Source organism: Anopheles aquasalis, chromosome X, assembly GCF_943734665.1.
Source record: "Anopheles aquasalis chromosome X, idAnoAquaMG_Q_19, whole genome shotgun sequence".
Taxonomy (NCBI): domain Eukaryota; kingdom Metazoa; phylum Arthropoda; class Insecta; order Diptera; family Culicidae; genus Anopheles; species Anopheles aquasalis.
In genome coordinates, this window is record NC_064876.1 from 1,994,659 (window position 1) to 2,019,762 (window position 25,104).

Here is a 25,104-nt window from a genome sequence, read left to right on the forward strand (position 1 = left end):
GCTGCGGCAGTATGTTTTGCGAAACATACCCCATTGCTTCGGCTCATAAAAAAAATGTAAAGAAACTACGAAAACTGAAGAATAATATGATGAGAAAGCAGAGAGAGAAAAAAAATGAGCAAGAAGGCAAACAAGAAGAAGAAGAAGAAGAAGAAGAAAAAGTAAAGAAAAGAAGAGTTAGGAGGAGAAGCAGCAAACAATAGGTAAAGTGGTTAGGGTAAAGCGCACAAGCTGCGACCCAGAACGGGGTAAAACGCCGCACGAGTTTACGATGGATGCTTCCTCCCCACTCGTCCTATCTCGCTCTCGCTCTTTTTTTCCCTGTTTTCTTTGTCTCTGTTTTTTGTCTTTCCTTTTCTCTGTTCATCGCACCGGCGCTCGGGCGCTCAATTCAATGAAACCGTGTAGCGGTAAAAAAAGACTAAGCCGAACAAGAAGAAGCAGAAGAAGAAGAGGAGGTGACAAAGACAGGCAGACAAACAGAAGAAGAAGAAGAGAAAAAAAAACAGCTCGATGCTGCTCGTTGGTTTTACGCCCGCGGATTCGCCATTCGCAAAAAAGAAAAACAAAACAAAACAAAATAAAAACCCCCCGTCACAAAATCTCTTTTCCTCCTCCCTCGTCTACCCCCTTTTTGCCACAGCCTCAGCCTGCAGTTCAGGGCACGCATTTTACAGGTTTTATCATCATCGCCGTCGTCTATTGCTACCGCAATCACTCACCGTGCGACCGACGATCGGCAACAGCGTCAACCAAAAAAAAAAAAAAACAAAAACAAGAAAGAAAACCCCTTCCTTGGCTCGCGCAGGGTGCATTTTCGCCCTTTAACGCCCCACCTTGCCAGCATCCAGCAATCCCTGCCGCAGCCCTTGCCCTTGCACGATCGATGGAATTGGCGAACCTTACCGAATTTCTCAATAAAACCCACCGTAAAACCCACCGCCCGTCTACCCTGCGCCCTTTTTTGTTTTTAGAACCCCTTTTTTTGCAAACCCCTTTTGCACGTTCGTTCGTTCTTCGCCTGGTGCCGTAAAATAAAAAAAAAAAAAAACACAAAAATAAAAAACAAAACGGACCCGTTAAGATCTCGTTTATGACAGCACCCTGTGTACCGTGTCCCGCTGGCCCACCCCGCGAGGGTGAGAGCACGAGGTTTTACCGGGCTCGTACGGTTTATTAATGGATTTACACCAAGTATTCGCGTGAGGTCCGCTAGGTAGGTGCCACGACGGCAGGGCTGGGCGGGCAGACGAATGGGTTTTTGGCACAACAAACGTCCCCGCGCGTAAACGTTGTCCTGCAATGCCGGTGTCGTAAAACGTGGGTCGAGGTGGGTTTTCGGTTTCGAAAGGAAAAACAAAACACAAAAAAAAAAACAGAATCAATCCCGGCGAGAGTTCTGGCGGTAACGGGGGTTTTTTGGGAGGGGTAGGAGGGGAGGGTGCAACTCCTGCTGGGGGACAGGTAATACGGGACAGTGGGAGGGGATGCGATAATGCGCATCAATCATCAATCGGTGTGCGGTGGGCGGTTTGTTTTGGAAAACTGTTTAAAAGCTGACCATTAATGGTTGCTGCTCCTTCGCTGCATCGCTTCGCTTCGCCCGTCTGCCTGCTTACCCGCCTGCTTGTAAGGACTGCGTGGACGATGCTAGGCTGGAGTGGATGGATGTCCTGGCACTCTGGCAGTGCATGGAAAGACGTCTACCTTCCGCCCCCCCCCCCCCCCCCCAAAAAAGGTGCCCGACAAAAAACTTGCACGCATCGCTTGTACCCCAACTCGTTCCTCCTTAATTGAGACACAGATGGGACGGGGTTCCATTCATCTTGCTGCCGATCGATTAACGCTTATTACTTATTATTAGTGCAAACAAAGTGGAAGGCTATGAAACAACTGAATGCAAATATTAGCAGCTGAAATTGCCAGCATAACTCCCTGAATGTTGTCAAATACAAAGGTAAAATTCCCGAAAAAGGAGCGCTTTTTGTATGCACGAATGAAGGCGATCGATTTGATCGATATCACATTTTGAGTATGGCACAATAAATGGCATAGAATAACCTAAATAAAACTGGTTTATTTTCCAAAATCGGCTGAAAAATGACAGAGTTATTCAACGTTTAAAATAAGGTACCGCGTGATGGCGCACCCTGCATTAGATACCGGAATAAATGTTTCTGTTAAACGATGGTTCCATTGTTTTTCGGGAAGCCTCATAGCCCCATATGGTACATCGTTTTAAAGTATATCTAAATACCTTTAAAAAGCAGTAAGCTACTACTAAAAATATAAACTATAACCTTTATTTTTCCAGAGCTGAAAATGTTAAGTTTGGTGGCTGATAAGTTCCTTTTTTCGGGGAGGATTAAAAACCATTTTTTCAGTTGAAGAAAACAGCAGCTGAAAATGGTTGATTGCAGATGCACTAAGCGATGGCAAAATGCCCTACAATGGCCAGAAACGAGAGTATGAAACAGGAGATGAAAGTGATGAAAATCTGGATGGTGCTGTCAGTGTTTTGCCGCAAAAGCCAAGTACAGCAGGCTCAAAACTTGGGCCTTTCAATATCCTTTTCGACAGGAACTTCTTAACGGAACGGTTGCCATTTCCGTGCTTGCGATGGATAGAAGTGAGGCGATGACTCACTCGCTACTAGTGCAACAGCAGCAGCAGCAGCAGCAGCAGAAGAAGAAAAACAACGACGAAAAAGCACACACGGAAGGAGTGTTTCGGGGTATCGGGTCAGTTGCGCTAGGCAGGCGAGCGTTGCTGATGTTTCACTTCCTCCACGTAAGAAGCTTGGGATGAGGGGGGGGGGGGGGCATTCGTGCGAACAGAAGGCAATGCCGAAAATGCCAGGCACTGAAATGGACGAAAGCACACGAACGCAACAACAACAACAACAACAACAACATCCGATTAAGCAACGAGTAGAACGCCAACCACTACGCCAACAGCGCGGCACCAGCATGAGTGCCACGAGTGAGTCAATGAACTCGGATCGTGCGACGGCCCGCCCGGGTTGTTGTTGCTGCTGCTGCTGCTGCTGCTAATGCTTGACGCTCCGCGAGAATGCTGCCCAAAAGAACGCCAGCTGGAGTGGAAGGAAGGAAGGAACAGACAGTGAGGAAAGGAGGGATAGTGATGTTCGTGCGGCAAGGCAATGCGATTGGCGAGCCAGCTGATGTACCTTGTCGGCTTGGGGGCCGTAACCGAATCGAACTGACGATCACTACCTTTCATCGATCAACGACAGGTGGTGCTGGGTGATGCGCGGAACCGGAAATCATGCCGCGGCCGCCTGCTCGGAACTCGGAACGATTTCTGCGCCAATATGGCACTCGATAAGGGGTGCCTGATGGATGGTGATGATAGGGCAAAGAAAAGAAAACGCACATGGAGAAAAATAATGCGTATTTTCGCGCCTTCGGTACTTAATTTTGTGTTTGTGACACATGTTTTTAACATTTTTCCCTGAATGCTGATCCTTTTGTGAATATTGTGTAAAAGTTTTGCATCAATCAAAGCAAAACTGACAATGATACTGATTTTTGAAAAGTTGCGCACCTCATGCATTTACTGACACGCATTTCTAATTTGGATGCCATGGATAAAGTATTGCACAAATCTTCCCCAAAATGATACCAAGGATTCTTCTAAAGTTGTAGTTTATTATGGCATTTACAGAAATACATATAGATAGATACTTTTTCAGAAACAAATCATCAAAAATGAGCCGTTTTTTGGTACAGTTCAAAAGACTCAAAGCGACGAACCCGGTTTGACAAATTCGTCACCGGTTTCGTAGTCGTTGCTCAGTAGCATAAAAACTACTGTACCGATCGATTTGAAATTTTGAGCCCATAATTTGTACACTGTTTGCCAGATAGTCCCGTCAAGATTGTATAAAAATTGTTGATACTTTTTTTAAAACAAATCGTCAAAAATCGTGCATTAAATATTCGTTAGCATTAAATATTCTTCAAAAGTTGCAGTTTAATATGTCATTCATTTGAAAGCATAAAATTGAATGGTTGCGTCACAAAAAATCGTCAAAAATGATCCTTTTGTTTCAGAAATAATCGAAGCTCCCCTCCCTTAAAAGCTCGGCGCGCAAATGACGAACCCGTGCGTCCACGTCCCTTTCTAGTATGCTGTGCTGTCTCTTCCGTTGTAATAATCTGGTGCACCGCAGTTTAAGTGCAGCACCACTCGAACCCTCTCTCCTTGGCCCCCCCCCCCTTCCGACATTCACGGATTTGGCGATTGCCGTGATCAACAGCCGTCCGGTTTCGATCGCATTCCCAGAGCGGTGGCCACGCGTAGTGAGTGAAGCCATTTTATCCTTAACCATTGCAAAAAGACATAAAAATCGGAGCTTCAGCAGATGAGGAGCATCGCATGCTGCATGCGATGCACCGATGGGTGCGGTGGGGTCGAGGGTCGGCCTGGCTGGCTGGCTGACTGGCTGGCTGGCTGGCTGGATGGGTGCCATAAAATGCGTTATTTCTGTTTAGAGTTTTATGAGCTTTTACGGGGTTTGTTCGGTTGATTGGTTGACCAAACCTCCCTGCCCCTCCCCCCCCCCCCCTCCATCCCTTCCAATGGGGGAAAATGGAGACTCGGTTTCGGAGCAGCAGGACGAGAAGGTGCCGCGCTGTTCGGGGCATACTGTTTCCCAGTGCAATAAAACTGCAACTCCGGTACAGCAATATTTTATTACCGCCCACTTTCGTCGCCGGTTGGTTTCGAGGCCGAGGCCCGGGAGTCCTGCAAATCCCAGCCTGCAGCTCGTTGGATGGGTTGTTGTTTTTTTTTTTTGCACACACCGATGCACCAGGACGTGCGTCACCATCTATAAAAAAACATTTATTTACCAACGGGCCGTAAAAGCGAGATTTGGAATTTAATACCGCGAACAGGGCGATATGCATTACCGGGGAAAATTGAAACCGTTGGGCCCGTCCTTTTAATTGGGTTCCGTTCGGGGCCCTGGGCTTTGGCAGGTTGTGCGCATTCCAGTTGACAATTTGCAAGATTAGACGGCACAGACGAGCGGGTTATGGCCAACTGAATTGGCCACAACGGCTAGGTTTAACGACACTCCAGCTAACTGTCAATGGAATCCGCGTTCGGCCACCGGGACCGAGCAAACAGGGTGTGAGCTTGAGCTTGGTATTAAAACTCCTTACGGACTCATTTGCACCGTTACGAGATCGGAATCGATGTTTGTTTTTTTTTTTTGTTAGATTATGAGATTGTCCAGGCGGCGGTGGGTTTGGGTTTGCTATGCAATTTTTCATTTTTTGGTAGCATTGGGAAAATAATTTAAAAAAAAACAAGCTTTCTACAATTTTGCGGCTCATTTTTGACGATGTTTTTGTGAACAAACCATTCCATAGTATTTTCTCAAGCTAATGTCATATTAAAATACAAGTTTTCAAGAATATTTGGTTGTAGTTTGGTGAAGATTTGTTTAAAACTTGATCCGTGGCATCAATTTAAGACAGGCGTGTCTGCAAAAATGCACTCTTTCCGGTGCTCATCGTAGCCCGGCGATGGCTCATCGGAAATATGCTAATCAATATTCTTTTGAATAGAATATAAGATTGTCCTGGTAGTCTCGTACTGGATTTTGTTCAATTTCCTATTTTTGGCAGCATTTTGAAGTTGAGAAGGAGATGGTTTTTGACGATTTTACCTCCAGAAAAACACGTTTTACAGAATTATTTAAAAACAAAATCAACATTTTTTTGGAAAACTAGATACCTTAAATTCCCAATCGATCCAGCAGTCCAGCACGAACGTTGGAAAACGAACCATTTGAGGTAACACGTGCACGGTTACGCCGATAGAAAAGTGCAACGAATCCTGCTTTTTTTTTTTTTTTCAAAACCATTTTTAAGTTCACGGCGGGTCCACCGTGGCACCGTATAGACGAATCGTTGGCGTCCGATTTTTCCTGAAGCCTTTTCCTCACCATTTTCCCCCCCGGGAAGTGTGGTGGTGGTGGTGGTGGTGGTGAGGTGAGAAGCGGTCATCGCACACGCTGGTACATTTTTTTATGCTGCTCATCTCCTCACGCTTCACGCTCGACTTAGAAGAAGCCAAAGTGTATGGGTGCTTGTGTCTTGTGTGAGGGGAGGGGGGAAGAGCAGGGGTTGGCGGGGCTGCAGAACGGCTGGTTGCTGGAATGTTCTCGGTGGAAGGCCTCGGTGGACGGCAACAGACCCGGCCGATGATGATGAATATGAAGAAGCGCTACCGCGAGTGTGTTGTTGTTGCTACTGCTCTCCCTCCCCCCCCCCCCCTCTTTTCTCTTCATCTCTCTCTCTCTCGCGCGCGTCTTTTTCCGGCCCTCAATTAATGAGTTTTTTCCCCCCCGCTTCTTATTCTTCTTCTTCTTCTTCTTCTTCCCCAAAGCCAACCACACGCCAGATAGTAGATGAAGTTTCGAGCCGCACCGAAGTGGTAATGAGTGTGGTGTAGCCACCACGTCCCCCCCCCCCCCATCCCTTCTTTCCTCCACCCCTAACCCGAGTTACATTCTGGCGTCTGCGCGTTCAGTAGAGCGCGCTCGGTCGCGAAATTTGTTTTGTTCTCTGTGCGCCAGGCAGCCAGCGAGTGCCCCTCTCACACCCCGCGCGCCCCCTTCTATGCAACGTGATCGTGCGCATTCACTCATGACCCCCACCTCCACCCCTCCACCCATGGATCCTCCTGCGGTCCTGTGGTTAACGGGATTTAATTGTGTTTTGTGGCGCGAGAATCGCGAGCATTCGCGAACCGTACCGTGGGTAGCGCGCTCTCATCTAGGCGGCATTAAAACACCCCGTTCGAAATATCGACAAAGGTCCTTTTGATCCTGATTTTGTACAGATTTACAGAAGCGATCGGTTCGCGTTCGATTAATGTGGCAAAACGGGAACGCAAGGCAGACGGTGGTGTGTGACAAAAGACGGGGGGGAGGGGGGGGAGTGCCGGAAGTGATCCGAAGGTAGCTCGATGCGTTTCCGTTTCCCGGGGATGCGGCAGACAACGGCTTTGCTCTATGGGTGCGACCGACCGGGAGTGCTTACACAGAAGGTATCTGCTGCTGCTGCTGCTGAACGAATCCCGGTTCCCACACGCAGCAGCAGCAACAGCGACAGCAACATTTGGCAACTTGATCCGATCGGGACGCCTTTTTGGTTTTTTTTTTTTTTTTGGGATGCCGAGAACGCGATGCCCGCAGCCCCCGGGGGAGAGGGAGCGAGGGGGTGTGGTTGAGGCCATCCGTTGCTGATGCTGATGCTGTGGGCACCTCACACCTGTTCCCGGTTCTCACGCTATCGCCAACGCCCCGGGGGAAAACGCCGCCTTCACGGGCACGCAAGGACACGGACGATCGACGATCAAGGGGTTGGTCCCTGGTCCATCGTCGATCGATCTCGAACTCGCCGAAGGGGACCCTTTTTGGGATCGCATCCCTCGGATCGGATCTCTCTCGCTCGGGAATCTCGGGAATCGCGAAGGGCGAGAAGAAGGCGAAAGCAGGTAAGGGGGAGAAAAAAAATAATAATAGAAGGAAGGTAACAAAAAAAAAAAAAAAAAAAAAACCATCCCTAACCCCGCACGCACGGGTGCAGGGTTAGGGGGTAGAGTGCCCTGCGCGCCTTCTCCCTGTCTGCCCGTTGCGCATCCCGGGGTTTTTTTTTTCGTTCAGTTCACCCGGCAGCAACAGAACCGTCGATCCAATCGACCGCTGCGCCGTTGTTATTTTTCTGTGAGTTTTTGACGACGCGAGGGGATGCTGCTGCTGCTGCTGGTGGTGGGGGTGGCGGGAGGAAGGCTATTAGAATTGCCATAAAGGGGAGTGTAAGAGGCGCCTGCTTGTGCTGCGGCGCGCGGCGAAAATCAACCCCCCCGTTTCCCTTAGAAAAATGGCCACCCCTTGCCACGGTGGGGGCACGGTCCCTGGGGGGGGGGGGGGGGGGGGGGAGCGAGGCGCAAGAGTACCGTACATTTTCATTACACAAATTATCGTTAGGCCAGGCAGCGCCCGCTGGCAGGCCAGGTTCTTGCTGCCGGAGTTGTTGGCGTCGCTCCGGCGGCTAGGAAGATGGCGGGCTGGCTGGCTGGCTGGCTGGCTGGTGGAATCGGCCAAATGAAGCTAATGATAGACGAAGCAGCGGAGAATGGAGCGCAGAGAATGAATGCCGATGGGGAGAGAGAGAGAGAGAGAGGAAGAAGAAGAAAAAAACACGAAAAAAAAGGTAAAAGATGGAAGATGGGAGAGAGAGAGAGAAAGGAGGGTGGAAGGGAGGGCTGACAGGTAGCATATGGCCGGTATGGCCTCCCGAAAAACCTCGCATAGCAGCATATGGGAGGCCTGGGACGCGATGGTTTTGATCGCTGATCACTGCAACCACCCCCCTCGGACTCCTCATCCCGCCAGCACTGCTGAATGATGCGGGTTTGAAGTGCGAGTGCGAGCCACCCGAAACACACTGGCAGTTCCCACCCCCCGAACTAATGATAGAGAGGTCCTCGAAGAGCGAAAACCCCTTTAAGGAGCCGACTGTTGCTTCGTGGCTGGAGTGGCTGGAGCGAGAAGGAGTGTGGAGTGGAGTGGTGGAAGTTTAGGAGTCACTGGGAGGGAATGATGTCCTGATTGTTATTCCCACAAAAAAAACCCAACAGAGAGAAAGAGAGAGAGAGAGAAAGAGAGACTGAGAGAGAGAGAAAGGGTTATTGTTGAGAAAGGGTGGCGAAGGGGGTGGTAGAACGCTCACAGGAACGCTGCTGCTAATCAACCGAAATGGCGACGGCGAAATTGAGAAAAATCTTAGGGCGCGCATGGCCCGGTTGCGATGTTTTGGGCAAAACTGCACCCCCATCCCCCGAAAAACTCCAGCCTCTCGTGAATTAATGGCGCAAAGGAAGGAGCGGGGACGTTGAGGGGACGAATGGAGAAAGAAAACAAAAAACGGCCAATTCTCGTTTTCAATTCGTTTCCCGGGCTTTCCGTGGGGGGGGGGGGGGGCGGGGGGGCAATTTTCTTCCAACCAAAAATCGAAATGTACCGTTCTTGGAAAGCTTCATCCCCTTACATCCCCGTACTCCTCCTCAACCCTTACTGCTGGTGCTGGTGCTGCTGACGTTTGCCTTCTTCTTCTTGTGCCACGGCCACGCTGACTGACGCGCATTACTTTCTGATGTATTTATTCGCAGTTTCCACCGCATGGTTAGGCCCCGTCCCCCCCTTTATCTCTCTCTCTCTCTCTCTCTTTCTCTCTCCCCATGTGTCGCTCTCGTTCTAGCTCTTCCGGGTTTCCGGGCAGCAGCGCGGACCCGGTCGACAACCTCGCGGGCTGTCGGGCTCCCCCACCTCTCCCGGGGGGGGGGGGGGCGGGCGGGGGGGGCCTATGCCCTGCGCTCCAGTGTGCGCACACACATTACCCTTCAATCGCAAGCCCCCTCGCTCCGCAGCCGGGCAGGTTCGTCGCTTGTGCCATTTCGGGGGTCGTTGATGTCTTTTGAATCGGGGAAGCGCAGTGGGCCCAGCAGGGGGAAAGCGACGGCGACGATGCGATACCGGTCATGCGGTTCATCGCACCAACCCACCAACCCACCACGGTTCCCCCCCCTTCTACCCTTCCTACTCGTCACCAACCCACCCACCGACCACCCCGCGTGACTGGCAGACTGGCCACGGACTGGCTTAGAACACGCGTCCAACATCAAAACGACTACGACGACGACGACGACGAGGAAGAGGTCTCTCCTCTCATCCACCCCGGTCCCTCTGGGGATGGGGGATGGGGATCTTAAAATGGAGGTTAGTAAAGCCAGCCAGCCTGCCAACCGGGTTCCAAGTGGTTTGCCGTTGCGAGTACAACCTTGTCATGAAGCACCCTCTCTCTCTCTCTCTCTCCGGTTCCCGCCACCACCCACCCGTGGTTCCGTGGCGACCGGAAACTGGTTTGGGCCAGCCCAAACGCACCAATCGGCCAGGATCGTCCCATCTTCCGGCGAACCTGTTGCCGGCTGAGCGAGAACACCTTTGAGCGGGGTTATCAATCTTCGCGCACAAATGCAACCCCCCTTTTCCACTCCCTCCCTAATCCCTATTGCTCACATTATTCTCTCCTTGCTCTCTCTCTCTCTCTCTCTCTCTGTCGCTTGTTCGCTCGCTTGCGAGTGCGAGTCCTGTCTAGCTGCAAAAACATTACAACATTACGCTGCCACCGCTACCGCCCACCTCCACACACCACCCGGAAACTGTGAGAAGAGCCAACGGGTGGAACTTGTTCCTCTTGCCCCCCCGTCGCCCGTTACCTTCCCCTGTTGACCCACCCATACCATCGCAAACCGTGATGCGTGAGAGAGCAGACAGAGCAGGGAGCTCGATTTGATCCCGGCGATCCCGGCGATCCTACGGGTCTACGAAAAGTGATCGAGTTTCCAACGTTGCGCTTGGACCTTTTTGGGATTTTTTTTTTGTGTTGCTTTTTTTTTTTTGATGTGTTTGGTTTGTTAGCTATTGGGCTCTACGGTGATCGCAAGGGTCCTCTCTGCAGCAGCAGCAGCAGTCAAACAACCGAGAAAGAAAACAAATTTTGAAAAAAAAGGTCTCTCGATACTAAAGGTCGCTTATTGCTCTCTCTCTCTCTCTCTCTCTCTCTCTCTCTCTCTCTGCTCTCTCTCTCTCTCTCTCTCTCTCTCTCTCTCTTTTTTTTTATCTGATCTGCGCTGTGTTGACAAAAGGCCTGGACCCAAAACACCGGCCTTCCAGGCAGCTCAACAGCTGACACTGGCGCAAAAGGGATCGTTCTCAGCGTGTGTGAGCGTGGCTCCTCAAAATGGAGTCCATGCATTGGCATTGATTCGAACGGAAGGGATCAGGACAGGTAGACAGACACGCTGGTTCGGGCGGGCGGGCGGGCTCGTTGTTTGGTCGGCGGGCTCCCGCAGGCCAGGGGCATGCGGTGGTGCACCGCCCGGAAAGAGAGAGAGAGAGAGAGAGAGAGAGAAGAAACCTTAAGGATGTTAACGCCGGCCAGCGCGCAGGGCAGCGCGAAACAGGATCCGCTAAAACCGACCGAACGGAAACGGATCGGTGTTTATTCCGTCTGTTTTATTCCTCAAGGAATCTGCTGGGATGCTGACTGTTGGATTCGATTCGCGACGACGAGGAGGAAATGTGTGTGAACGGAACACTGTTTGTGGTGGAAGTTTGCCAAAAAAAAAATGAAATAAAATAAAATAAAAGGTAACAGGATTAACGTCCGCAGTTTAGGAGGAGGAGGCGTGCGAAAATTTGCAACCGAAAAGGGGGCTTCGGTAATTTCTTACCAAAAGCAAAGGTTCATTTTCGGAGATTTTTTGTGACGGAGACATTTAACTTTACTTTATTGAATGACTGGCATATTAAACTGCAACTTTTGAAGAATATTTGGACGTATTTTGGGGAAGATTGAATAAAAACTCCATCCATGGCATCAAATTTAGGCAGTCGTGTCTTCGATAAGATACTTTTTCCCCTGGTGCCCATCGTAGCTGCGTGCTGGGTGATCAGAAACACACAAATCGATACTCGTTTGACAGCTTATAAGATTATCTAATTATTTCTGTCTAGTTTTTGTTAAATTTCCTATTTTTCGCGTTTTTTGGCAGATTATTGAAGTTGAAAAAGTGATGCTTTTTATGATTTTACTTAAAAACACGATTTTTGGCGATTTGTTTAAGAAAAAGTATAAACATTTTTCATAAAATCTCGACGGGACTACCTAGCAAACAGTGTTCATATTATGTGTTAAAAGTTTCAAAATGATCGGTCCAGTGGTTTTTACGCTACGATGGGGGTACGCTTTGAAAACGGTGACGGCGATTTGTCAAACCGGGTTCGTCGCTTGAAGTCTTTTGAATCGCCACAAAAAACGGCTCATTTTTGATGATTTGCTACAAGAAAAGTATCTTCCCATATATATTTCTGTAAATGCCATAATAAACTACAACTTTTGAAGAATGTTTGGACGTATTTTGGGGAAGATTTGTGCAATACTTCACCCATGACATCAGATTTAGAAATGCGTGTCTGCAAATGCATGAGGCGTGCGACATTTCAAAACTCAATATCTTTGTCGGCTTTGCTTCGATTGAGCCAAAACTTTTACACAATATTCTTGAAAGGATCAGCATTAAGGGAAAAATGTTAAAGAAAAAATGTGTCACAAACACAAAATTAAATACCGAAGCCCTCCCCATTAATCACCACTGAAGTTCCCTGGTCTCCGCTCCATCTCTTCTCCTTCCTCACCTCTCCCGTTACCGTAACCAGCACCACCCTTTCTACACGCAAACGCAGCAAACGGGTCTTGTGAGCACTTTTTACGAGCACCAACTAACCACAAAACGTGATTAAACGTTCCGTTCAATCAAACGCTCGTAAAAACGGCTCGGCTCATAAACGCACCGCGGGCGACTCAATTGCACGCGATTAGTAGCACAAGAAAGGCGGGGCAGGGAGGGTGCTATAAAGCAGGCCTATCAACCCCCCCGGGCACGGACCTTCTACTCGAATTTCGTTTCCCTTAATACGCGGCCAACCATTTATGCCTTTTTTTTTCCGCGCACCGTTAGGAGCAGGATTGGGACCGAACCTGTGGTGCGGTGGGAACCTCGCCATCGATCCTCGCCCTAATTAATCGCCGATCAGTGATGATCTTTACCAGCGGCCGCCTAATTGTCAAATTGTCGCACCCCCCCCCCCCCCCCCCCTTGAAAAAGCTAACGGCAATTCGCGAGCGAGCGCGAACGAACGAACGAGAGAGAGACCTGATTAGCAGCCATCCTGGACCAGTGGACGGAGTGTCCGAAAAAGTCGTTTGGCATTGGGTCCCCCCCCCCCCCCCCCACACACGGCAATGCGCGGCACAGCGAAAAGTGCGGGCAAACGACGCCGACGAGTGCAGTGCAGTGCTGTGTCAATGTCAAAGCGAATGTTGGGCGCAAGGTCGGCCAGGATGCCCCCCTTCCCTCCGCTCCCCCTCCGGGCAGTCTGTTACTGCCGTCCTGTAAGGCTAGCGGAGCGGTTCCTCCTCCGATCCTTGGCTAGCGGTTATCTCTCTCTCTCTCTCTCTCTCTCGGTCGCTCGGTCGCTCGGTCGCGCTTCCCCGACGTTTGACTCGAGCGGCGAGTGGCACGACCCTGTTGTGCGTTCGTCTGGCTGCCAGCCCAGGCCGCCCCTGGTGGGAGGGAGGGAACAATGAAAACACAGAGAAAAACCTGTTTTACGTTGTGCCCCAGCATAGCCAACACATACGCACACACAAACACCACAGCGCCGGCACTTGACGACGACGACGACGACGATGATGATGATCGCGAGTGAGCAAACGCAAACGGCACAACCTTAGCCTTCAGGCCGCAAAGAAAGGCCACACCAGCAGCAGCAGCAGCAGCAGCAGCAGCAGCAGGCGGCCATTGCAAGCCAGGTTGTCGTGTGCCCACACGTACACCAGTACTCGCGCTGGAAAACGTCACTCGGAAACGGTGAACGACGACCACGGTGACGGCCTACGATGCTGATGATGATGATGAGGAGAAGGATGACACGCAACAGTGGGGCGGTAGTGGGTAGTTTTGTTTTTTTTTTCTCCTGTTGTTATTGTTCCTTAAATTGCTGAAAACTTTATTCTAATCAAAAATTCAGGCCTCCCCCCCCAACGAGCAGAATAAAGTGGCAGTGGCAGCGATTCGATTCGATTCGAAGGAGGAAAGAGAGAAAAAGGAAACAAAAGGAAAGGATAGAAGAACAACGCATTCGCATAACGGCACGGCACGGCACGGCATGGCAGCCAGCGCCAATCTGTCCGTGTCCCCTTGTGAGTGTCTGCGCTCAGGGATGGCGTAACAGGCGTCGTGTGGCCTAATCGCACCTGACAGTACGCAGGCGCAGCACGTTGTTTCTTGTTTTTTTTTTTGATTATTATTATTATTATTATTATTTTCTACGATGCCGATGGAAAAGGACGCTTCTCCCCGGACTGGGCGTGCCTGTGCCTGTGTCTGTGTCTGTCTGTCTGTCTAGGTGTGTGTGGTTATGTGCTGGCATCCAGAACAACCAGCAGCATTGGGGAACTGTACGGGAACGCTCCCTGATGCGCAAATTCCAACGCATTCCCACTCTTTCTCTCTCTCGTCATAGGTGGCTTTCTTCTCTTCCCCATCGCCATTCTATTCCTCTCTTTTGTAGTGTTACGGAGCTGAAAACTAGAACACAAAAGCGTGGACCAACACAGCCACACGCCCACAGCGATGCAGAACGCGAACGAACGAAGGAAAAGAACGGATTTTTTTTTGTGTGGGCAACTTGCAGGACGTGGTGGACGTGCTGCGGCAGGCGACGGCGCGCAGTGTAGTGTAGAGGAGAAGAACCCACAGAGAGAGAGAGAGAGAGAGAGAGAGAGAGAGAGAGAGAGAAAAGAAGGAGAAAGGGGTAAGAAAGCGAGAAGAAGCGCCATCAAAAGCACGAACGAAGCAAAAGCGATCGCAACGGCGCGAACGCGAAGCGCTGCAGGAAGCAGCGGAGAAGGAGAGAATGGAGAAGGAAGAAGCAACCATCTCCTTGTGGTACTAGCGCCCTCACGGTACAGTTTGCGGTTCTGTGCCGTTTGCTGCCCCGATCACCGCGCGAGACAGACAGACAGACAGAAGAAGAGCACGATCGCGCGCGTGCGAGCAGGACAATCGATCTATGCGACGGCAGAACGGAGCACCGACGATCGGTTTTGCGGTACTCACCGAGCGGCCCCCGAGACGAGGGAGAAGGGCGAACCTTACAATCAACGACGCAGCGTGAGCGCACAGCGCACGATCGGTCTCGGTCTCGGTCTCGCCCCGAAGCCGCGCCGCTCTAGCAGCTGAAGTGAACGGGGGTGCGCTCACCTGACGCGCAGGTAGCCCCGAGGGGGGGGGAGGGAGGGTGGTGTTTGTGAGTGATCTCAGAGCGGTGCGGTGCGGTGCGGAACGAAGTCGAGTCGATCGCGATCGCGCACCGAACACGCCGCTCATTCGAAGGTAGAACGTTGGAAAGAACAAACACGTTGCGGGTTTGCGCCCGTTTCCCTTAGTGCAGAGCAGGCCGAGCCCGCCCGCTCGCCCCTCGCGTTTGACCAGCATTCCTCCAGAACCGGGAGCAGCAGAAGCAAGCAGCAGAAGCAGATCAAGAGAGAGAAGGAGAGAGCAAGCGAGAGTGTGAGTTTGATTCTGCTGACCTCGGGCTTCTCGGGCCGCTGTGTGGTGCTGCACAGCCAGCCAGACTCCTAGGGCACACTGGAACAGGACGATTCAAGCGCCCCAAGCGGTACAGCCCCTAACCTCACGCACGCAACCTTCGCTGCTTGGGCAGTTGCGTGCACCTCGTGCAATAGTGTCTCTCGTGTGTGTTGTGTTCTGTGTGTCCCACTGTACAGGACACCCTTGTGTGTACACTAGTTTAGTGACTTGCTTGCAGCAGTGTGTTGTTTTTGTTTTGGACGCGACGCTTTTTTTTTTTACGAACTCTCACGCGCAAAACGGTAACACACGTGCGCGCGCTAAGGTGCCTAACCAGTGCAAAGTGTTCGATCGCGATAGCATCGGGCTGCGCAAGGTGCGTGCACTTGCTTCTCTGTGTCTCTGTGTGTGTCTGTGTGCAGCAGCCGGCGATCGTACGAGGACACACCACAATCAACCACGCGCATTTTGCTCGCCACCACTTACGGTGAACTTTTAACCCGGAAAGCCCCCGGAGAACCCCGGGACTTTCAAACGGGGCAGAGGGAGTGGGGGGGGGAGGAATGTTTTTTTTTCCCTAGGTGCAGGTAAAAGCAGTGGAGCTCGTTGTTCGCCCTTTTTTCAACAATCAACACCAGCGTGCAACCGTCCCAGTCGCCGCAGCAGCAGCAGCAGTAGCAGGACCTTCAGTAGATTGTTCTAACACACCTAGACGCACACCGAGGCACATCTCTCGGCTCAGAGACCGAGAGAGAGCAAGAGAGAGAGAGAGAGTTTTTTTTCCTGCACGTTTGTGTGCGTTGTTGTTGTGTTTGGGATGTTCTCGGTTCCTGAAAAAAAAAAAGGGCAGCAACAGCAGCACCTGCAGGATCCCCGACATTCTTCCACTCTCGGGAAGAGTTGTGGCACAATGGCACAGGGTGCCACTCAACCACTCCACTACTATCAACCGCAACCCCGGTGGCCCGCTAGGCCGCGTGGATTATTTCGCGCACTTCCTTCCTTCCTTCCTTTCTTCTCTCTTTCTTTTCCCACCGCCGTGCTCACGCTCGTTTTTTTTTCGTTGCACCACCAGCGAAAAATTTACCAACCAGCAGAGAAACAAAAGAAAGTAAAAAAAAATTTAAAAAAAAAAAAAAAAGGCAGCAGCAAAACAAAGTGCGTCCAGTGCGTGCAGGTTAGTGTGTGAGTGCGTCTCTCAGTGATCAACGATTAGCAAGCAACAACAACAACAACAACCATCAAGCAGGTCAACCAGGCCGCCACACGGCTGATGTGGCCCCTCGTGGCCCAACCTCGAGCAAACTGCCAAGCGGAAGTGCCGCACCGCACCACCGTAACCGGAAGTCCGGGTTTGTAGTGGTGCGCTGCGTGTACGCGTGTGTCTGTCTGTGTGTGTTCGTGTGCGTGTGCGCGTGTATCCCCCCCCCCCGGGGACCGGGAGTGAGCTTTTCCACATCGCGCGCCGGTGTTTGGTGTTGCGCGCGAACGAACGCGAGAACTAACTATCACGCGCCGCGGTAAAGGACGAAGGAGAAGGAAGAAGAAGAAGAGTGCGATAAGATAAGAGTAAGAGAGCCAGCACCCAAAAAAAACAACAACCAAAACCGACACCGAAATGCCGAAGATCTTCCTCATCAAGAACCGGCTGCACCAGCAGCAGCTGCGGCTCCTCGAGGCCCAGAAGAACAGCCACTACGATGGGGCGGATGGTGTCCCGGGAAACGATGGTGTCGTCGGGGACGTGGCGAGCGGTGCCGGTGCCGGTGCCAGTGGTGGTGCCGGCGGCAGCGGCGGTGGCGTCGGTGGCGGCATCGGTATCAGTGACGGCGCTGGTGTCAGTAGCGTAACCGCCGGCGTTGGAGGCACCATCAACGAGCCGCTCTCGCTGGTATCGCGCAAACGGGAACACAAGGATACAGCAGGTGAGTGGTTCGGTTCGATTCGTTTTACTACCCACTTACCACTACTACAGACAGTTCTATTTGATAGAACAGGATGGAATACGGGGATGTGGGGGGGGGATGAATGGGGTCGTTTCGGTTATGAAATGATCCTTCGCCGCGCACCGCATGGAAATGAGGGTCGCGATGCGCATCGCATTAGCGTCGGTGACGTGGAGATCGGATCGTTCGCTCGATCGTATGCAGATCGCCATCCCGCCATCGTGTTGTTGTTGTTGTTCAGCTTGGATCGATCGATCGTTTGCATAGAGCGCCGATCGTGGATCCATTTCAATACACGTGGTTCAGTGGCCTCGCTCTCGCTCTCTCTCTCTCTCTCTCTCTCTCTCTCTCTCTCTCTCTCTCTCTCTCTCTCTCTCTCTCTCTCTCTCTCTCTCTCTCTCTCTCTCTCTCTCTCGCTTGCTCTCCGTCTGGTACTTTACGTGCGAGTTAAAAGATCTGGGCTCGAATTCGGTTGCACCGAGCCGAGGCCGAGCCGAGAATCGAGAAAGAGGAAAACGCGAAACGCCTTCCGCCTACTTTGTTGTCACGCAAGAGCTTCTGGGTGGCACGCATTTTGTGCCGCATTTGCAACTCCTTGGCTCCAGGCAACAGCCGGCCAGATGAAGAGTAGCAGCAGCGGGCAGCGGGCAGCAGCAGCAGCTAAGCAAATGGCGCTACCACAAACACAAAGACAAGGGAGTTTTACGATTCCGGATCCAAATCACGCATCGGTGCTTCGCACACTGACTGCTGACACTAGCCATTGTCATTGTGCTGCCACGCTACTGCTGACACAGCAATCGAGCATCCTCGAGCTGTGTTCAGATGCTTCTGCTTCGACGACGACGACGACGACGACGACGACGACGACGATTGCGCAATACACTGGCCACCGATCACCGGGGCATTAGCATAAAGAATGGAATCAATTCGGCAGGAGAACGCAAGGCGCACGCCCAGCTCGCACTGCAATGCAATGCAATGCAAATTGCATCGTCAGCAAGGCGGGCGTAACGCGACGCGACGCGACGCGACGCGACGCGACGCACCACCACCTCTGTTACACCATCGACGCCATCCTGCGGCGGCGGTGGGCCTGTTTGGTGGAATGTTCCGGACCCACCCCCCCGGGAAGAAGAGGCTGCGGAGAGCAGCGCGGCCAATTCCTGATTGGCTGTTTCCAATTTCCGCACCTCGCGCGCGTAGCGCGCGTCAGCAAAAACTGTCGCTGGCGGCGCGAGCGGGCCGAGCGAAGGAGAGACACTGGACCAAGTGACCAGCGCAAAGTGGCTGGCAGCGGGCCGGCAGGGTAGAGTTGCGCGCGAAGCTTCGCTGCACCGTACCGTTTGCACGCGTATTCGATTAAAAATGCGCCTATTTGCCACACATATTTTAAACAGTTTTTCCCTGAGTGCTGATCTTTTGAAGAGTATTGTGTAAAAGTTTTGGATCAATTGGGGGAAAACTGACAAAGATACAGATTTTTGAAAAACCCGCGTTTCATCTTTTTAAAACGCCTTCGTACCGTAAAAACTACTGGACCGATCGGTTTGAAATTTTGAACACACAATCTGTACACTTTTTGCTAGGTAGCCCCGTCGAGATATCATTAAAATTGATGATACTTTTTTTCTAACGAATCGCCCAAAATCGTGGTTTTAAGCAAAATGACAAAGTGATGCTTTTTCAACTTTAAAATTCTGCCACAAATCGAGAAATTGGAAAATTAACAAACTCTCGACGGGGCTACCTAGATAAACTTATAATCTTTCAAACGAATATCTATTTATATATTTCAAATGACCCGTCAGGTCGCTACGATGGGCACCGTAAAAGGTACCTTTTCGCCGACATGACGCCTACCAAAATTTGATGCCATGGATTCATTTTTCAACGAATGTTGCTCAAATCCATACCAAATATTCTTCAAAAGATGTAGTTTAATATGTTATTTACTTGAAAAAAATAAAGTTGAATGGTCATGTCATAAAAAATCGTCAAAAACGGGCCTGTTTTTTGGCCCGCAAATACCGAAGCTCCCCCCCTTAAATATTCGTTGAAGTAGACGTTCACGGGGCGCATCCCGAAAAGGGCGCAGCGGCGCAGAGTGTCTCTGTGTGTTCGCTTTCCCTCTTCTGTTTTTCTTTTTGTTTTCGTTTTTCTTGTGTTCTTTTTTTCGGAACTTGCACTGCTACTGCTGCTACTACCAAGCACGCCTACCGGGCTGCCCGTTGTTTGTTCGTCGATCGAACCGGCGCGAACGCTTCGCTTTGCTTTGCTTTGCTCGCTCGCCCGCACAAAAGTGCCGTGTCAGCGCCCAGTCCAAAAGGGGGGTTTTGCGCAAAAAGGTGTGCCTTTGTTTGCTTGTTGTTGTTGTTGTTGTTGTTTTTCCCTTTTGGTGATCCGATTTCGACCGGCCAATTTTTCCAACGGCTAGCTGCCAGCGCTGACGTGTTGTTTTCTGTTTGTTGAAATGCGATCCGCGCACGGAGCGCAGCTCGTGTGCCTGCGTGGCAAAGGGGGCGGGCGAGCGGGCGGACGGGCGGACGGGGGCCATGGTGTGCAAGGATCCAATTTGCATAAATGGCGGACGCCTGGTTCGCGCTGGGCCCCGTCGGATGCATTGCGCGGTCAGCGCGAGTTTCGCGCTCGATTCCTCGCTATTCTCTCCAAGCCGCGTCGAGGTGAACCCCAATCGCGGTAGCCCGTGTGTGTGCGTGTGTGTGTGTGTGCCTGGGGTGACCAGTGGCCCACCCTACCACCCTCTTTTTCCCGGTGCTCGAGAACGAGAACTCACGAGCGGCGCTCGTTATATCATGCTGCGACGCGAACGGGGAACGGGGGGTTGAAAACGGGGGTGAAGGGGGTAAACGAGCAGGCAGGTGAAGCCCTTGGACGCTGCCAGTCAGTGTGTATGTGTGTGTGTGTGGGACGGTGTGGTGTGGCCGTGTTCGTCGCTAGCGGTGCATTGCAGTCACTTTGCCGCTCCAACGCAGCGCGTCTCGCGCGACGGTCACGAATTGTCATCGAACGGATCACTTTTTGAGGGTGAGGTGGAGGGGGGGAGCGGAGCGGAGCGGAGAGGAGGTTGGCCTTAGCCTAGACACACTTTGTGTGGTGGTGGGTCCCGCCATCTTCAATTCACTGCTCCATCACACTGCACGCACGCCATGCCACCACATTGACATTGAAGGTGGAGTGGAGTGTGCTGTGGTGGTGGTGGTGGGGAAGGGGGCGAGCTCACGCGAATCGCGCCTCCGACGACCGGTCTCGGTCGTGGGCTTCCGCGCGCTACACGGCGACGGGGCAACAAGGGCAACAAGGAAGCTGGTTTGGAGGTTGGGGCCCAAAGGGGAACAGAGACCGCCACCGAGAGGACCAGCCTCTCTCCGCTCCGAGCCGAGCCTGAGCGTTTTGCCTTCGTCCCTTGTAGGTCAGGGTTAACGACTGGGCCACACTCTGGTGTGTGGTGACAGTGCGCGTTGCGTTCGTATTTGCATTTGCGAGCCATCCCCCCCCCCCCCCCCCCCCCACAAGATGGAGGGATGCAAAATGACCGGAGGATCCTGAAAAGAAAAGGACGAAAAACCGCCGCGCGAAAAAAAATCGAATTATCACTTGCATTATCAGGGGGAGAGGGGGGGATGGGGGGATGGGGATGTTTTTTAAGGGATGAAAGGGTTGAAAATGAGAAGACAGGTGCTGCAGCAGCAGCAGCAGCACGCAGAAGGCGCACGAGGTTTTGTGTGGGGTAATGCACAAGGGGTGCGGTGAGGGGGTGGGGGTGTGCGCGACATGTCCACCGGCAGCAGCAGCAGCAGCAACGAGACCGGTTAGCGGTCTCGAGGAGCGTTCGAAATGGAATGTAGGTCAAGTTTGGACCGGGCCGGGCCCACCTACACGCCGGCACCACCACCACCACCACCACCACCACCGCGCACACATCATGGCCGCGACCGCGACCCTCAGCCACCGCTTGTGGGGAAAGGGTGGATGGAGAGTGTGGCGTTTGGTGTGCATAAAAACCCCCCCGCAGCGGTACACTAACACATACACCCCCCCCCCCCCCCGAGATGCGGGACCACAAACAACCCTCGCTGATGCCGCCAAGGCTGCAACGGCGACGACGACGACGACGACGCTTACTTAACTGTCACCACCAACAAACCCCCCCCCCCCCCCCTCACCCCCGTTGCGACCTTTTGGCAAAGCGCAAATCCAAAACCACCCGTGTGTGAGTGTGCCCAGATCAACCCTTGGGGATGAGAGGGATGGGGGGGCTTACGTCAACAAACGCAATGGTACGAGCAACGAACGCATGCCACTCTCCGGCATCGCCGGCAACCAATCGACCGACTCTCGGTGGTCTCTGTGTAACCTACCCCCGTCCAGCATCCCCCCGTCCCTCCCTCTCTTTCTTAGTGCACCCCCTGTCACGTTTGTGTGCGGTACAGATGGTGCTGACGGGCTGACGGGCTTCCTCGTACCAACATGCGCGCGATGAAGGTGAAACAGTGGTGATGTGATGGGGTGGGGTGTAGTGGACGGGCGGTGCAACGGGGAGAGCATAGCGCGCGCGCGCGCGCGCGTCAGGTTTCGGTGCAAGGTCTCGACCACGACGACGACGACGTGCTCTAGCGGTACACCCCACGGCGGCGCGGAGCGAAACCAGACGAAGATCAAGGCCCCCCCCCCCACTGTGGGAGGGAATGGGGGGGGGATGGTTTTTAAAAACCTCTCTTTTTTTTCTTTTCTTTCTTTGTTGGTTTTGGTCGTTTTTCCTTTTTTTTTTGTTTTTCGGGGCACATTCGGCTCTCCGCCGAATCGATGCTGCAGATGATGTGGATGCACACCTTGGTATGCTTTTCGGATGCTGTGGAAGTGTGGCCGGTGTTGCCGGCTCCGGCGCACACACGCGAACGCGAACGCGAACGCGAAGCACTGGCCGCAAGGTCAATATCTTCTCCAGCGTTTAACCTTGATAAAACCTGCTTCACTCCGAGCAACCGCGAGAGAGAGAGAGAGAGAGAGCAAGGCAAGGCAAGGCAAGGCAAGAGGCCAGAACGGGCCGGGACGGGGGGGTGGCCCCCCTGGTGGAGCGCAACGGTGAGCGGATTCGCGCTGACGCCGCCAAACGCTCGTTTGGCGAACAAAGCCGTTCGTTCGCTGGCGTTCGTGTTCGTGGCCCCGTGCACTGGCGCTCACTGACACTGGAGAAAGCCTTGGTGGAACCCCGGGGGGGGGGACCGAGAGCGGTCGGTCGGTGATGTGAGGATGAGATCCGCATCCTGGCTGGAGGAGTTCCGTGGCTAAACGAAATCCAGAAAAGGCCCAGAAACGGGGGGAAGGGGGGGGGGGGGGGCTGCTGGTGTTGTTGTTGTGTGCCTTTCCCCACAGTCAGCCTTCTGTTTCTTGGTCTCTTTCTCCTTCTTCTTTTTTTTTCTTCTGTTTTCTTCTTCTTCTTCTTCTTCTTCTTCTACTTCTTCTTCTACCTCTCCATGGAGCCCCCTGAAAAAAAAAAGGGAACAACAAAAAAGGGCCGCAACGGCGCTCGCAACGTGTGCTCGTCGCTTGTGCGATCGTTGAAGTCTTCTGTTCTGTTCTGTTCGCGTTCGGGGGAACGGGACTCGTTATGCTGCGCTCGCCATGCCGCTCACCATGTTTTCGGATGTGCGTGTTTTTTTTTTTTTTGAGGTAACGGGGGGACATTTGGGGGGAATATTGTTGTTCTACCTGCCTAGTGGGGAGAGAGAGAAAGAGAGAGAGAGAGAGAGACGAAGGAAGATGGAAGCAGACAACACAAGAGCGCGCAGAGCAGCGTATGTGCGCCCCGTTGTGTTCTCGCAACCGAGACCGCGCTCCACCACCCCAAAACACTCCTGCTACCCTTTCCCTTCTTCTCCCCTATCCCCTGCCCTGCTGCCACCAGCCTGTTTCAGTTCCCCCCCGCGGGGGTTATCCGTTAGAGAGGAGGACCATGGGATAGCAAAAATGGAAAGGCTTCGATGGACAGATGAGAAAGAAAGGAAGAGAGAGAAAGGAAGATAGAGAGAGAGAGAGAGAAGCAGTCAGGCAGGCAAAAGCGCATGATGCGCGAGGAAGACCATACAGGAAGAAGCATAAGCAGAGAAAAAGAACAAGTAGAACGAAGAAGTAGACGAAGAAGGACGGGCAAATTACCTATTCTTGTCGTTGTGGCCTTTGCTCCTCTCTCTCGCTCTCTCTCTCGCTCTCTCTCTCGCTCTCTCTCTCTCGCTCTCTTTATCTAGCGTTTGTTCTGTTCTGTTCTGTTCTGTTCCTTCTTCTGCTTTTCCGCCACCCCAAACCTGCTTCCTGCTGACTTTTGTCTCGCTAAAGCACTCCGGGAATCCTTTCAATCCTTCCTCCCGCCCGTTCGGCCCCGTTCGTGGTGGGCACAATAACGGGGCCGCGCGCGCGTTCCGATGAAGATGCGAGCAGCACATGAAGGGATCCAGAGGCTCGCTCGCGTCTCGAACGCAAAATGGTCGCAACTTTGATCCGAGTTTGAACGAAGCGGGGAAAGGCTATCTCGTAGCTACGTGTCCTCCTCGTCCCCCATTCTCGGCTTCACAATTTTTTTCTAAAGGGCCCCTATTTACCAGGTGTATAACCTTAAAATGGGTGTGTTTTTTTTTTGGTCGATAAAACACACGTTTTTTTTTTTTAAATAGAAAACCAAAAACTAAATCATTCTAAGTATTTTCCCGTGCTAGCTATACAGTTTTTCCTATCTCCTAGGGGCAATTTGTGGAAACCACGACACAAGAATTCTTCATTTAGTGAGGGAAACCGCCCCGTCATGCCATTTCCCGCTATATCTTCATAGAAATCGAAGTCGCTGCTCGGACCAGCGCATGACCGATCGGTCGAAAAGTGTGGTGATATTTGGAATGGTCCAGGTCTAGTCGATTTAACTAATCTTTGCAGGCGGTTTCCTAATACCACATTGTCACCAGAGGCCTCAATCAGCATTTTATGTGATTCGATCGACGATTCTTTTCAAATTAATGGACAAAAATGGAGCTTCCCGCGAAAGCTCTTTTTCAAGCTCAAAACTAGACATCATTAAGGGTCCCCCCCTTCGGTATTTAATTTTTATTTATGACACATGTTTATAACATTTTTCCCTGAAAGCTGATCCTTTCAAGAACATTGTGTAAAAGTTTTGGGCCAATCGGGGAAAAAACTGACAAAGATATAGAGATTTTTGTAAAAAACGCACCTCATGCATCATGCATTTTCGAAGTCCGGTGCCCATCGAGTACCGTAAAAACTACTGGGCCGATCGTTTTGAAATTTTTACCACATAATCTGTACACTTCTTGCCAGGTAGCCCCGTCGAGATATCATTAAAATTGCTGATACTTTTTTTCTAAAACAAATCTGTAAAGTTCGTTTTTTGTGGCAGAATCGCAGAAAGCATCACTTTTTCAACTTCAAACATCTGCCAAAATGCGAAACATTGGAATATCAACAAAAACTCTCCGGGGCTACCTAGATAAACTTATCATCTTTCAAACGAATATCGATTTGTCTTTTTCTGATGACCTATCACGCAGCTACGATGGGCACCGTAAAAAGTATCATTTCGAAGACACGACTGCCTTAATATGATGCCATGGATTCATTTTTCAATGAATGTTGCTCAAAACAATACCGAATATTCTTCGAAAGTTGTAGATTACTGTGTTATTTACTTGAAAAACTACAGTTGAATGGTTACGTCACAAAAAATCGTTACAAAACGGGCCTTGTTTTGGCCCGAAAATACCGATGTCCCCCCCGTTAAGCAAGAAAAAAAAAAATATGTTGCTGTGTGGTACCACTTATCATGTGGACTGACTTATGTAAATAGGTGTCGAATAAACACAAAAAA

At 51.6% G+C, this 25,104-nt stretch overlaps 1 protein-coding gene across 1 annotated transcript in view; it reads left to right on the plus strand.

Moving 5' to 3' along the window:
* Positions 1-15,080: 15,080 nt before the first annotated feature.
* LOC126573354 (forkhead box protein B2-like) overlaps positions 15,081-25,104 on the plus strand; it is a gene marked incomplete at its 3' end in the record, with an annotated part of 16,553 nt that continues 6,529 nt past the window's right edge. Inside the window, exons 1-2 of the mRNA XM_050233435.1 lie at positions 15,081-15,240; positions 16,337-17,186. Coding sequence (XP_050089392.1) covers positions 16,880-17,186 — 307 coding nt within the window. The remainder of the gene's footprint in view (positions 15,241-16,336; positions 17,187-25,104) is intronic.